This window comes from Varroa jacobsoni, unplaced genomic scaffold, assembly GCF_002532875.2.
Source record: "Varroa jacobsoni isolate VJ856 unplaced genomic scaffold, vjacob_1.0 scaffold_443, whole genome shotgun sequence".
NCBI lineage: Eukaryota > Metazoa > Arthropoda > Arachnida > Mesostigmata > Varroidae > Varroa > Varroa jacobsoni.
Window position 1 is genome coordinate 45,083 of NW_019213345.1, and position 13,461 is coordinate 58,543.

Consider the following 13,461-nt stretch of genomic DNA (forward strand, 5'->3'; position numbering starts at 1 on the left):
TCTCATATACATATTCATCTATAAATTGAACTCCATGTAACACTATTGGGTATGAATTTAACTATGGTATTTTTTATTTCCAAGCCAGCATATTTTCACAACTAGTCACAACTTCTGTCGGTCCGTTAGAATTTTCGAGGGCATGCATATATTAAATACTGATTCAGATACACGTGACTCAAACAGAGCAGCTCGAACGGAACTTTAGCCTGAATCCTTCACTTTAATATGACGAAAGGTCTTTAATCGTCGTAAATGTAAGTTTGTCAGGGCAACGCGTTGCTGAGTTCACTCAACCGCTATCTAACATGACTCTTTCGTTACTTTATCTTTATTAGGTATACAGAAACAAATACACTATAATATAATGAAAATTATAGAAATTACCTTGCGTTACGTTGCCTAAACCTTTCCGTATTGTCAAGTTTGTTCGACCACGTTTAAAAAGATTTAGAGGTTCTTAATTCTACAATATTATAACCGTACATATTCTCTATTGGAATTTACTGTCTTTCTTAGAGAAACGTATGAGTGTGTTGAATGTATCCTACTGATCCCGTTAAGCATGATCGCTTCTACATCAATAGCAACATCACTACCTAAGTTACCACCACTATTAGTAGCACAAAGGAACCTATCCATCTCCACTTTTGGCATCGGTTATATAAGCTTTGTTGCTGCCGCTGCTGATACAAATATATCTATCGACTCGTTTTCCTATCAGCTTGTGTATCCTTACTTTTCTCACATTGCCCAGTTTCGTCTTGAGTTATCGGTCGGTACTACTGGTTTCCGCACATCTGGATTTTGTGTGCTGCCTACCGATCAGCGAGCAACTCCTGTTGTAGAGCAGCAGTTCGGAGGCTATTTTGAGCGGTTTCTTTCCGGAAAAGTTTTTTTTCTTTGAAGATGGCCCTGAAGCGTCTCAGGGGTCTAATTTGGTAATGGCGATCACCGCAGTAAAAGTGGGTCCTTGAGTTCTTCCTTGTCTTCAGCTCTCACGACATTGAGCACTGCTGCCACTTGAAAACTATCAAGTAGAAGCAGGTTTAGGAATCAGCAATTAAACCCTCTCATGAATCGGCTACAATTCGATATAACTTCGCGAAAAATAAACTATTTGTGACCATTTGAAGTGTAATGCTTTAGCTAGGGTGAAGCTAGCAGCTATCAGATGCATTAAAGCGAACCTTTCACTTAATCAGATAATAAGTGTACTTGACTGACTCCCAATCTATGATACTCAAGCGGCGATATTGTGCTATTTGAAAAAAAAATGAAATGGATTTGCTGTATTCAGCCTTAAAGCCAGCACTTTGGGAGCACTCGACTCATGATAACTAGGTAGTAACGTGTTTGCCTATTAAACTTCAGATCACATGATTCGAAACTGGGCGAAAATACACCTTGTCCCGCCGTAGGAGCTAGTCATCTTAAGTAAGGCTCAACGGTTCAAGTACCGAGCAAAACCTGGAACCTCTGTAGAGGATGCCTAATTTCTAAGCCACGTAATGCCAAAATGGTAAATCTCTGTGATAGGGATGGATGGGTTACTAATTTCCAGGCAACTGAATTAGCGAAAACGAGCTCAGCAGGTGCTGAGAAACACTCTGTATAGCCTAAGCTGAATATAGTTAATAGACCATCTGTAAAAAGCAAACAAAGTTTCTTTGTCCGTACGCATTACCTAAGCGAAAAGAGCAGAAAAATGTACGTAAACTGAAACTTTTTAGTTTATTTCACCTCTTTGTTGTTTTTTTACGACATAATCATATATCTATATCTTTCTTTAGCATTCACCTTTGCGTTGTATTCCTATTCCAGGCATGTTCTTCACGTTCCCATGTCCCATCCGAGCATACTTACTTATACATCCAACCCCCAAGCGATAAACCTGCACGTTCGCCGTGTCACAATGAATGATCAGGTTATACAGGTGTCGCTTATAAAATAAATGCACCCCACTTTTCTATTATTGTATAAGAACTTTCATTTTTTATTATCATGGAACCGAGAAGGTTTGCTGGCGTATCACTGCGGCTGCCTCTCATTTTTTTTTTCGTATTTCCATTGTTGCATCAATATATACATATACAGGAAGCGTCACCGCCATACAGGCACGTACGCTTTACGTCATGTATTTTCTCCTGCCGCGCCCCAGACTCACAAAGTTTCTCGCTTTCTAGGAACTGCTCTCGAGACCGAACCGCTGAAGCTTCGCGCGTCGTCCTTCCGTACGCACACGCACAAACGCCTATAGTCACTTACATATGTATATACGCTATATAAATAAGATTTTGTGACATTAGTGAGACTGAAAGTTCGTTCGCCTCCTGCTTGCTCATGCTGGTATTGTGCACTACATAAAAGCTATATATATATATATTAACCGGGTCCACTAGAATATAATCCAAGAAAAAAAAAAGTAGTTTTTACATATGATCTTGCGTCTTAGCATTCATTCTGTTCTATTATTACAGCTGAGTTTAATACATTCAATAATAACGAGATCTCAACATATCAATATGTTGATTTACTAGCACTTTTTACTCAATTTATATATATATATATATATATATAGTTGCTGGAAACCCTGTGTATTTTTACAGAATCGTTTCAACTCTTCGCTGCGTTTCAAGATAAAAGAGCTCATATCAGTACAGCTTGAACCGAAGCGACCGGTCCACTAACGACATTACAATCGATGATAGTAATAATAATCCATATAGATTGCTACTGGGTAGTTTTTTTTTTTGCATACAATTCTACCATTAGACTTTGCGGACGACCACGTTGAAGTGTAGGTTTAGATCAGTGGAGAAGATAAATAAATAATAACAGTAACGTGTTACGTGTGATGATGGCGCGTAAAGACAGGACTTTTGTTTACATGACCAATTACCTTCGACTGGCTAGCTCGTAGTCAGTCGTTTATTTCTTAAGTAGTTTTTCTATCGAAAACAAAAAACAATGCATGTGATGCGCCAATGATGTATGCGTTGATTTATATGTGTGTGAATGCGTATATGTGTTTACTGATCGGATAACCCAGCGGCCTGGCGAAAAGGTTATATTAGAAATAGGGAAAAGAAGAAGAGGCAGAAAAAAACAGGGCAGCCGCCAATCTGGGCCGAATTCAGCATCGAGGAAAAAGAACAGAACAGAACAGAACAGCGTTTCAGTCCATACTCCCGCGGACGGAACGTGTCTAAATGCAAATATTGACGGACAGCTTCAATAAATTGCTCTTCTTGCTGGTAGCAAATTTAATATAAATTCATTCTTCACGAGAAAATACCTATGGGGGATTTGAGTCTTTAGCATTAGATGGCTGCAATTGCCAAAGGCGTCGAATTTTGTATGGGTTTTCTGTCTTTTGCTCTTTTCGCTGCACTTGGGATAAGATCCCGGCACTTGTGTCGGCGATGGGACAAATTTTCAATCTCAATTCTTCTATTTCGTTCGCCATCCGCAGTAACGAAGAGGCGATAGCTGTACTTTTCCTCTATCGCCATCGTGATTGACGCGCGTCCTAACGATATATGACACATACAAGGTAAGAACTAGACGACGACGACAATTCACAAAAAGAAAGAATCAAGCGGCCGTAAATGAGAAGCGAAGAGAACCTACGAAGAGATCTACGAGAAATGAGAATTGGCGATGATTGAGACGATTCGCGCTCAGCGAACGCACCGTGCGTTCAACAGCTTTTGCTTAGATGACAGCGTCATTTCATGGTCCTCAGCGGATCTGCTCCGATTTGTTGGTTCGTTCCTTTCGTTACTCTGTTTTTACTTAACCACTCAGACTGACAATACTCTCTTCTTCCTTTTCCACAAGAGCCTACCCCCTTAGAAACATAATACAGGCAATGTCTCACTTCAACGCATCATTTTGACGCTTAGCAGAAGCGGACAGAGCTCCTGTGTAGTCCGCTTCAGTAGCATGTATATAGAAATAATACTCAAATACGATCCTGTGTTCTGCTTCTCAAAAGAACACAATTGTGTTGAAGCAGTTGTAGTTCTTACGGGTGCACGATTCAGAAAATACACGATTCAAGTAAAGACTTTATGATGTGCCCAGAAGTGATCAATACACGATTGATGATGACCATAATCAGCGCGATTTGGAGACGGCAGTACCCCTAACAATGACGAGAAGTTAAAACTAAATTAATGTTTACAGAAGCCATTTGATAATAACAGTCATAGCTATTATAAGCTGAGTTCTAAGCCATTGAATCGAACGCGGTCCTGCACTAGGTAGCACCGTACCACTGGAGTTCGCCAAAGGAAGCGTCAGTAATAGGTTTCTTGGACCCATTATGTTGTCGTAATTTCAAATAGCGATTGTGTTGCTATTACGCTCTGGACGCCAGATGAAGCCGGTCCTTTTTTAGAGGCGCATCAACAGTCGGCGGTAGGACTGCGCGTGTCTGTCTGTTTCATATGTAAAACAAGGGACTGCGTGGTTTCAAACAAATTGGTTAGTCTTCGAAGGACCACAGTGAAGATAGCATGCACACATAACTAATGATAACTCGGAATATGTCTTAGATTATAATTCATCTTAACATACTTTCTTACTGAGATATTGATTCAGTGTTTACAGGGTGTTTTAACTTATATAACTTTCTGAGACACAAGCGCATACAGCTTTCACGAAATACAATGTTCTTTATCTAAAGCTATTTTCAACCAGCTTTAGAACCGCTAAGAACGTATTTAGTCATTACTTAGTATATGCAGATCGGAGCAATTTTCCAGATTCTAAATGCTGTTTGTTGTACATTATATTATAGAAAATTTAACTTATTTTTGCCGTTTATAATAGTCGTATCAACGCAGTGCCGACACCCGCGGTAAGCTTGGCTTCTATTCTATTTCACCCACACTGCTTTAGGCTATCCTTGAAACTTATTCTCCTGTTTGCTTATCATATATCCTCCATCTTCCATCCTTAGGTACCAATTGTTGTGGTCTTTTTATTAAATATATTTACATAGTATTTAGATCATGGCTAATATCTTCGACGGTCAACGTCATCGAAGTCCTCGTCATCACCGCAACGTGTTCCACCTTAACAGAACGTGTTGAAAATCCGACGAATTTAAGCAGTGGGTCAATGACGCCCGGCCATCTCTCTTCGAACTATTGAAGAAATCAGCAGCTGCCTGGAAACATAGATGGAACACGCCTCCGGAACGTGCCTATGCATCAGCGTGCTAGTTTCGCACACTTTGCAGCGGTTGTTGCTGTTTCGGACAAAATCTTTTCACAGTCTAGGCTTTTTTTTTGAATAATTTTGATTCATAATGGCGATTTGCTGGCATCGTCAAAAGTCAAATTCCGGTTTCGCGCTTGATAAGTGTCTGCGTACCTCCCCCAACGCCTCCTCGAGGAGAAGGGGGTGTCGTCGTCTCCCGTTCGGTATCGTCGCCGCCATTAGCGCCACCAGCGTGCTGAGCTATACCGGCCGACTGCTGCTGTTGACCAGCTGCTGCGACGGCAGCAACGGCGGCGGCCGCCGCCGCCTGCGCCGCCTGTTGCTGTAAAAGGTGATGATGTTGCTGTTGCAACAACTGGAGATTAAGCTGTTGCAGACTAAGACCTTGCGGACTGGCGCTAGCAACAGCCAATAGCTGCGGTGTCAAACCTTGTTGCTGTAGAGCTTGTAGATTGCCTGGATGCTGTGGTGACATCTGCTGAGACATTTGCTGCGCTTGATGTAGCTGCTGAAGCTGCGCTTGCAGCTGCGCGTGATGCTGTGCGACGAGAAGGTGGTGCTGTTGTTGATGCTGCTGCTGATCGGCTAAGGCGCCGGACAGTGAAGGGCTGTTGGCACGAGCATCGCAGTCCTCGTCATCGCTCTCTTCGAGGTCGATATCGGGCGACATTGACCCAGGCGGCGGTGGTGAGCTACTGTTGTTGTTGTTGTTGTTGTTGTTATTGTTGTTGTTGTTGTTATTACTACTGCCGTTATTTCCACCAGAACCAGCAGTGCCACCTTCGCCCTCTTCTTGCTTTTGACGTTTATGCTTCGTACGCCGATTCTGGAACCAGACCTTTACCTGGAAGGTACAGGACGAAGTCATAGGTATTTTTTAATATGATTCAGTGATAATTCAGTGATTACCCATGATGTCATTTTCGGTTCCAAATGTTAATGATTCGTGTGATACAAATTACTGTGCATCTAAAATGGAGGATGGCCCTGTGGGGCTAATTGAAGCAATCATGTTACGATATAACCTAGATACGCTCATCAATCCCTACGTAATAGACAATGGCATTGACGATAATCAAATAATAAATAGCTACAATAGCAAATAATATGATGGTCGTAGCCGGCGAAGCATATTCGCAGGATCTCTTAGACCGCCCGCTGAGATCGCCAACCAACCAATCAAAGGTAATGCTCCTATCGCCGACACTACGATCACGGCCACTATCAGCGAGGGTGCTAGTGCCGCCGCCGCTCACGTTATATCTTCTATGGGCAGCACTATGCATCTCTTAAGCACCAATATTCCATTTGTCAGTTCGCGCAACGACGTCAACAACTTGAGAGCACAATTCAACGACGACGGTAGCAGCACAAACGATGGCGGTATCTAACGTTAAAACACAGAAAGCGTCAGAAGCGGGGAGATGGAGACATGAGGGAGATGTCTCGCGTCAGAGTTGGTGTGAATCTGCTGTACTGTTGGGTGGATGATGACACGGGGCAAGCGGGGACCAGCCAGCAATACTATGTCGAATTGTGCGATTGAACGTGCGCAAACAATGACGCTATCCTCATTCGAGTTCTCAAACGACAACGATTGTTTGATTTGACGGGATCTGACACCATCTGGTGCTGTTGTTTGTTGTTGAAGAATCTACTCCACTGTTAGGCCTCGTATCGCTATGTTGTCGCGCTTTCTGCGCGCATTGGTCGTAGTTGCTAGAGTCGCTGCAGGTCACTGTATTATTCCCGTCATCATCATCTTGTCGAAATGTTAACAAATGCTCCTACTACAGCATAGGTCGTCCATGTATCAATCTATCTATCTACCTAGAATTAAATAGACGCTGTTATTTTTCTTTTAGTATATCTGTATGTATGCGTAACCTACGGTTGACTGCTGCTGCTCCTGCTCCTACTCGTGCTTTCCGTCTCCGTTTAAGACGACGATTGTGATGATAATGAAACAATTGCTTCGTAACCAGTAGGTCTCTGCCTATTTGAACAATGGCTGATACTGGCCGTCGCCATCAGCGGCCGAACGCGCACAAGGCCGCCAGGTTCAGTGTCATCCGAATGGTCGCTGGTGCCATGTGGCCCGGATCAGGACGTCAATTTGTTAGGATGATTTTGTCCCAATTTAGTGGAAGTGATCGTATAGGCAATTCAAGCAAATCCTATATCAATGTTCGACCTGCTTCTATGATTAGGTCTGTCTATGAACAGGCAGACGTATGGACATTTTGACTTTGATTACTGTTATCCGTTCGCTGCTGCTCCCTTTTTGTCGAGAGACAAAATATTTGTTTTTTAAAAAATTTGATGAGACCAAAAGGTTCAGCTGAGAAATGCGAAGCAGCAGTTATAACATGTGTGAGGATGAAGAGTAAAAAGGCCCTAATCCGAAATTTATAGGTTCGATTTGTTTTGTTTTATCGCCATTGGCTATCTGCTTGATCTGCTGCTGCTGCTGCTGCTGCGCGCACACGGTAGAAGCAGAAGAGACACCACACATGGCCAACTGCTTCATTCCTTTGTATTGATTGCCTTCCTGTCTGATCTGTAGGAGAAGCGCCGTGCATCGTCGCGCACCGTGTAGCTATGGCTCAACAAGAATAACAGCGCACGAGGCGCGAGACAAACAGACGAGGCTGTATATAGGACGCAAAAATGAAGTGCTGCTGTTGTTGCGGTGCATCGCGAGCCGAAGGAAGCCCAGAGGACGTCAAGCCGCCACAGAACACACGACCAACGGCAGTAGTCGCACCACGAGCGGTACCAATCCTTCAGTACGGAAGTGAGTGAGCAAATAAACAAGCAGTATCCTATACGCGTGTTATTTGCGACGAAATTACTCTCGGGTCCGTTTGTGTGAGTGGATCTGGTGCAATCTGTGGCGTCTGGTGAACGCGCCCTTCAATAAGGACACGCGGCCTACCGAGCGCTTGAGCCTCCGATCACGAAGTCAAACACTTGCTGAAGAAGCTGAAGCGATCGAAAAGTTTTGATCAGTGATACACACGCGTGCAGCAAAAAAGCCAACGAAGTAACGAACGTCGGGTCAACGGCAACAAGTGTTCGCTGCTATCACAATGGTCATTCGTCTCGAGGCCGACATTTGTATTTGTCGCACACACAGGCACACACGCATAATTAATATCGACAAAGAAAGGTGGCTACGGCAAATAGAAATGCGCAATAAACTTTCTCACATTACGGTTTCCCTGCAATCCTCAAAATGGATAAACTAATATATCTATCTATATATTCTAAGAAACTAAACTCCTTCAATTCCATAACTACACTTTCGCAGCTTGCCAAGGTACCCTGGCAAACATTATCTTTGATTGATGTTGCCCAATGCAGTGCATCTGTAAGGTAACAGTACTAGTTAGCGCTGACGACCCACGACTTCCTGTTGATGTTGACGTTGACGTTGACGACAAGTGGGAAAAAATTCAAATAGAACCTTAACGAATTAGTCATCCGTTCGCCACTGGCGTTTGATACGACACTAAATATCTCTAATGTAATAGACGGCTGTCAGCCGTTATTAGTCTACTTAGTAAGGTTTCCGTCGCGTCGGTGTTGGTAAAAGCACAACATCATTTTGCTCCGGATAGAATCACTGAGAACCCATCGCCGTCCTTTACTGTTTGTTGACGGCGTCTTTCTAATACTAGACGCCAAGTACGCTGCGTCCGTCGGCGGTAGCTGAACGGTGACTTCAGACGACGCACTCTTTCCTCTATATACCTCATCTAGAACGAGTAACGTTGATGTTTGATGACACCGGAATTAAATGCTATAAGGACCCGGACACACGAAGAGCACCGTCAACGTGTGCTACACCATCAGAGGTAGCCGACGTTAGTGATCAACTTCATTTTTACTTTACATGTAGATGTTCGCGAACGCTTTCAATCGAATTGAAGATTTTGTTCGACTCAGCTGACAATAAACTTGGGTCGTAATACCCTTGTCGACTTGCAACAGGGTAATCCATGTAACTAATAGTTAAATATAAGGAGCTTAAGTGAAGAAACCATTTGTAACTTAATATGTAAATACAGCCACTTGCAGCTCTTGGTGCAACGTCAAATATCTCAGATTGAAACAGAATTTTCCCTCCGCGTCCGATAAAAACCTGTTGCAACAGCAGATTGACGGGGAGCTCTCAATGAATGATCCCCGCTCTCGCCGGTGTATAATATCAGGCGTTCGTAAATACGCGGTTTTGATCTAAATTACTTTAGCGCCTTGATACAGCTTTACTGTTTGAAAGAAGTGCGCGCCAGCTGATTTCAGTGTTACAAAACCACCGAACGTACCCCCGTTCGCTACAACTTGTCATTGCCGCTGCTGTTGACACTTCAAAACGAAAGCCCCATGTTATTGCCCTTCAGCGACTTCATTTTTATTCGATTCGATTCGATTGCTGCCGCCTACAGCAATAAGCGATTCATTCATCTTTTTGAATTAGCGCGCGCAACCATTTTCTGAAGCTGCTCAAGTGAGCGGTTATCACAAAACGCCTGGCTGCGAAGCATTTGCTTCATAGAGGTGTTAGGTTTGCTTGTCGCTTTTATTATTCCTCGAACGAGAGCTATATAATACAAATGAAAAATTACAACGGGACCCAAATATATGTTTAAGGTGGTATGTCAAAACTGAGAATTTCTCTAATGCGTTGTATCAAACAAAAGTAGATATTTTAAGAAAGCTCTTCGCATGCATTATAAGTGTCATTCCTGACGATCATCATGATGATAACGACGAGTTGTCAGTAGCGAGAGAGCACCAGAAGCAGCAGCGAGAAGATAACAGGTCCGGCGGCGGCGGCGGCAGCAGCAAAGTGACGTACTATATATATAAATCGATAGATCGGAGGAGGAGATAAGGAGAGGGAATATAAGGGTGGCTAAAGTCGATTTGTCGAAGTAAGGTCATGATAAACAGTACGCATTCGATACATAAAACCGGACAAGGAAAGGCCCCGGAGATGGACATCACTCGCATGTGGCCTATCGTGACAACTATACCGCTATCGTAGTTGTCGTGGACGCCCGAAGAGCAGATACAGGACTTCGATGTCCCACTAGTGGAAGTGATGGTTGCAATAGCACTAGCAGTAATCGTACGTTGCTGATGCGTAAGTGTTCAGTAATGCGTTGAAGCGTTTAACGAAAACCAGCAGTGCGGCGTTTCAAAATCAAAAACAAAATCAGCGAATTAGGGACTGATGCCGGATGGCAAAGACCGGTTCGATGATCGCGGCCGTCCTTCGAGTGTTCGTGGCCAGGAGCGTGGCACACGTGGTAGAGGTTATAGTAGCGGTAGTAGTAGTAGTAGTATAAACAGTAGTTGTGGGGACGGTAAGTGGTAACTTTACGATTTTAAAAGGCGGTGGGAGGTGTGACTAGACGAAGAGACAGGATGGACCCACCCAGTTCTCCGTATTTGGTGGCAATAGCAGCATTATACAGCCTGCTATGGTCGACAAGCGCAGTAGACAGCTATAGATGATACAGATATTAATTCTGTTCGTTTTAGTTCTTCCCGTGCACGCAGTCTGATCGGCGCACGAAGGTTTTACAGCTATAGCAAGACGAGCTCCGATAGTCGCACCGATCGTCTGTGACATCGACTGCGGGAGCTCTGGGCCACTAACCTGTAACAACAACAATTGCTACCGCTTCTTCTATGTGATGATACAATTATGTGATCCTGTTAACGCCACTGCCGCCGAGAGAAGGAGGCATGCATACATACACATACAGGTACGCCAGGAACGAACGCGATACGCAGGCAAAACCAGCAGCGTAACTTGTTCGCGTAATATACGCAAATGTACAGCGGCCGGCTATTAAAATTACTTTTTTTTTTCTTTTTCGCGTCCTTTTGTTCAAATCAAACACTTATTCAGTCACTGTATTGCCCCAAATTATAGCGAATTAGCTAGCCCGCCTCACTGTTGTTGGCAGTTAGCTGATATCGTTGGTGGTCACGATTGGTGGGGTCGCCATTATCATCGTTATCACAATAATGATCGTACTAATAGCATCATGGCCCGTCAAGGAGCAGTTCCCAGTTGCAGAAGATATATTATGAGTTAAAAACAGAGAAGTGATGTTAAATAGTGGTTCTCCTCCTTAAGTGAACGTGTATGTGTGCTTGTGTGCCTTTTTTTTGACGAGCTAATGCGCTTCCATGACTTGCACCGCCGTGCGGTGTCGCTATTATATATATATATTCACGTACTATATTTTAGCCAATCCAGGTGATGGCTCTTCAGTTGGCGAAGCACTTGAGTGATATTATCTAGTAAGAGCTAAGCTTAAAGGTAAACCAGAGTGCTACGATCTGTCAGCGATACTGTACACAATCGCGTTAATACGATGGATCGCGATAGCAGACGCCGTATGAAGCGATTGCAAGAGTGCCAGTTGAAACAGCCACTTCACGTTCGCTCTTGATTCTCGTCAGCATAATTCCCTTTAGCACAATTGCCGCAACAGTCAAGTCATCTGTGAGAATGGCATTGGCGATGCCAGCTAACTTAAAGGGCACTTGACTTTATCCGCATGCCGGCCACGCAGGAATGGCCTCCCTTATTCCGGGTCCCTAAGGGTATGCATCATCATCGTTGCAGTTGCCATCATGCATCAATCGGTTTCGTTTGATCTGGTTGCCTATTTTGTTCATCCATCATGTAAACACCATCTGTTCTCTGTTGCCTGCTTTTTCCTCTATGTTTATGTCCACATATACCTGACCTGCTCCGAACTCCTGTTCAGCCAGCTGAAAGCTGCTTGCGATCTTCACAGCTCAAACAAAAATGTGTCAGTTTGACTTCACATATCGGTCGAACACATCTCATCTGCTCCGAACTCGTTGTCGAATCGGCTGTTGGACGATGTCCCAAGTAGCGAAGTCCCATAATGAATCCTATCCGCTATAGCCTCCGAGCCGCCACTAACACAACATGGCAACGCTGAAGTTTATGATTCGACTACCCCATATAATAGCTAGTTCAGTGCATCGATCGCGCCAATTTCTGAAAAGATTGGTGCGAAAGCGAAGGAGATCGTTGAGTTGGCGGCCGACAACCGACGAGTATTTCAGCAGGGGGTCCAATCAACTCGTTAGCAGCCGAACTTACGCCGTGACCCGGAGCGATTTTGTTCACTTTGTTCCTCATCACTTTAGTTCATTTTGTCTGCCTGCTCACCGCCGCTTGGCACGTGCTTCGTCATCACTGCGTACCCTCCTCCTTCATATACCGACCTAAACCAAAACGTGCACAGACACGCCGACGCTGACAAATCAGGACCCACAATGGGACCCACTGTGCTGCTGAAATCTGCGAGTGTACCTATTAATTAAAATACTTATCACACCGCAAACGCCACACCGCAGTCCTGAATCGTACTAGCTAGGTGGGAAGCAGTGACCCGTTTATGCCACGTCAGCAAGTTACGACGTGCGTTGGAGTAATCTTGTTATTAATACTTCAAATTTCTAAAGACCATTCAAACTAACATTGCACTTAGATGATTCAGGTTTACGAAAATAACCTCTGTGCTTGCACTCTGTGCTACCTGTTAAGGCTGAATTATTCCTTTAAACTGCAGTTGATCAGCCAAATGAGAAAAAACTAATAAGCGTCCCTTTTTGTTCTTCATTTCGTATTTTCGAAAACAGCGCATGCACAAAATCCGTATCGTAACATTAACTAAGAGACTCAGCTTCCCTCCGTTTCTTTTCCGACCACACGCGACCTCTGGATTCGAACTTTCCCTCTCCACTGACGTAGAGGCTGTTGGAGGGTCGTAATCCGCTGTGCGGAAGCTCTCATGGTAAGCATAATGTTGCTTGCTGAATGGGAGAGGCGCAAGGGAAGTTTGAGGGAACTGAGTGGTTGATGGGTAAGTGAGTGTTTGTGCGTTGGTTAGCAGCCGGCCGGGTGGCCGGAAGAGGAACGGAAATGGCCATAGACCTTACACACAGCGTCATTCGGGGCAGGACGGGTGGTGCCGCTGGTAACCATGCCTATTCTGTAATTTACTAGATACGATATACAGCGGTTCCCGCTATAGTCACTCAAGTGAGATGTTAACTCAGGCTAGCACCTAGAGCATAAGACGACGGCCTGCTCAGATTTGCGCTAACTTCTGTACGATGTTACAGTGCTTTCAGTGTGCCTATTGAGTGTTGAGTGTCTATGTA

At 44.1% G+C, this 13,461-nt stretch overlaps 1 protein-coding gene across 1 annotated transcript in view; it reads right to left on the reverse strand.

Moving 5' to 3' along the window:
* Positions 1-1,711: 1,711 nt before the first annotated feature.
* Positions 1,712-13,461, reverse strand: part of LOC111260475 (uncharacterized) — an 85,582-nt gene continuing 73,832 nt past the window's right edge. Inside the window, exon 3 of the mRNA XM_022833280.2 lies at positions 1,712-6,076. Coding sequence (XP_022689015.1) covers positions 5,348-6,076 — 729 coding nt within the window. The 3' untranslated portion in view covers positions 1,712-5,347. The remainder of the gene's footprint in view (positions 6,077-13,461) is intronic.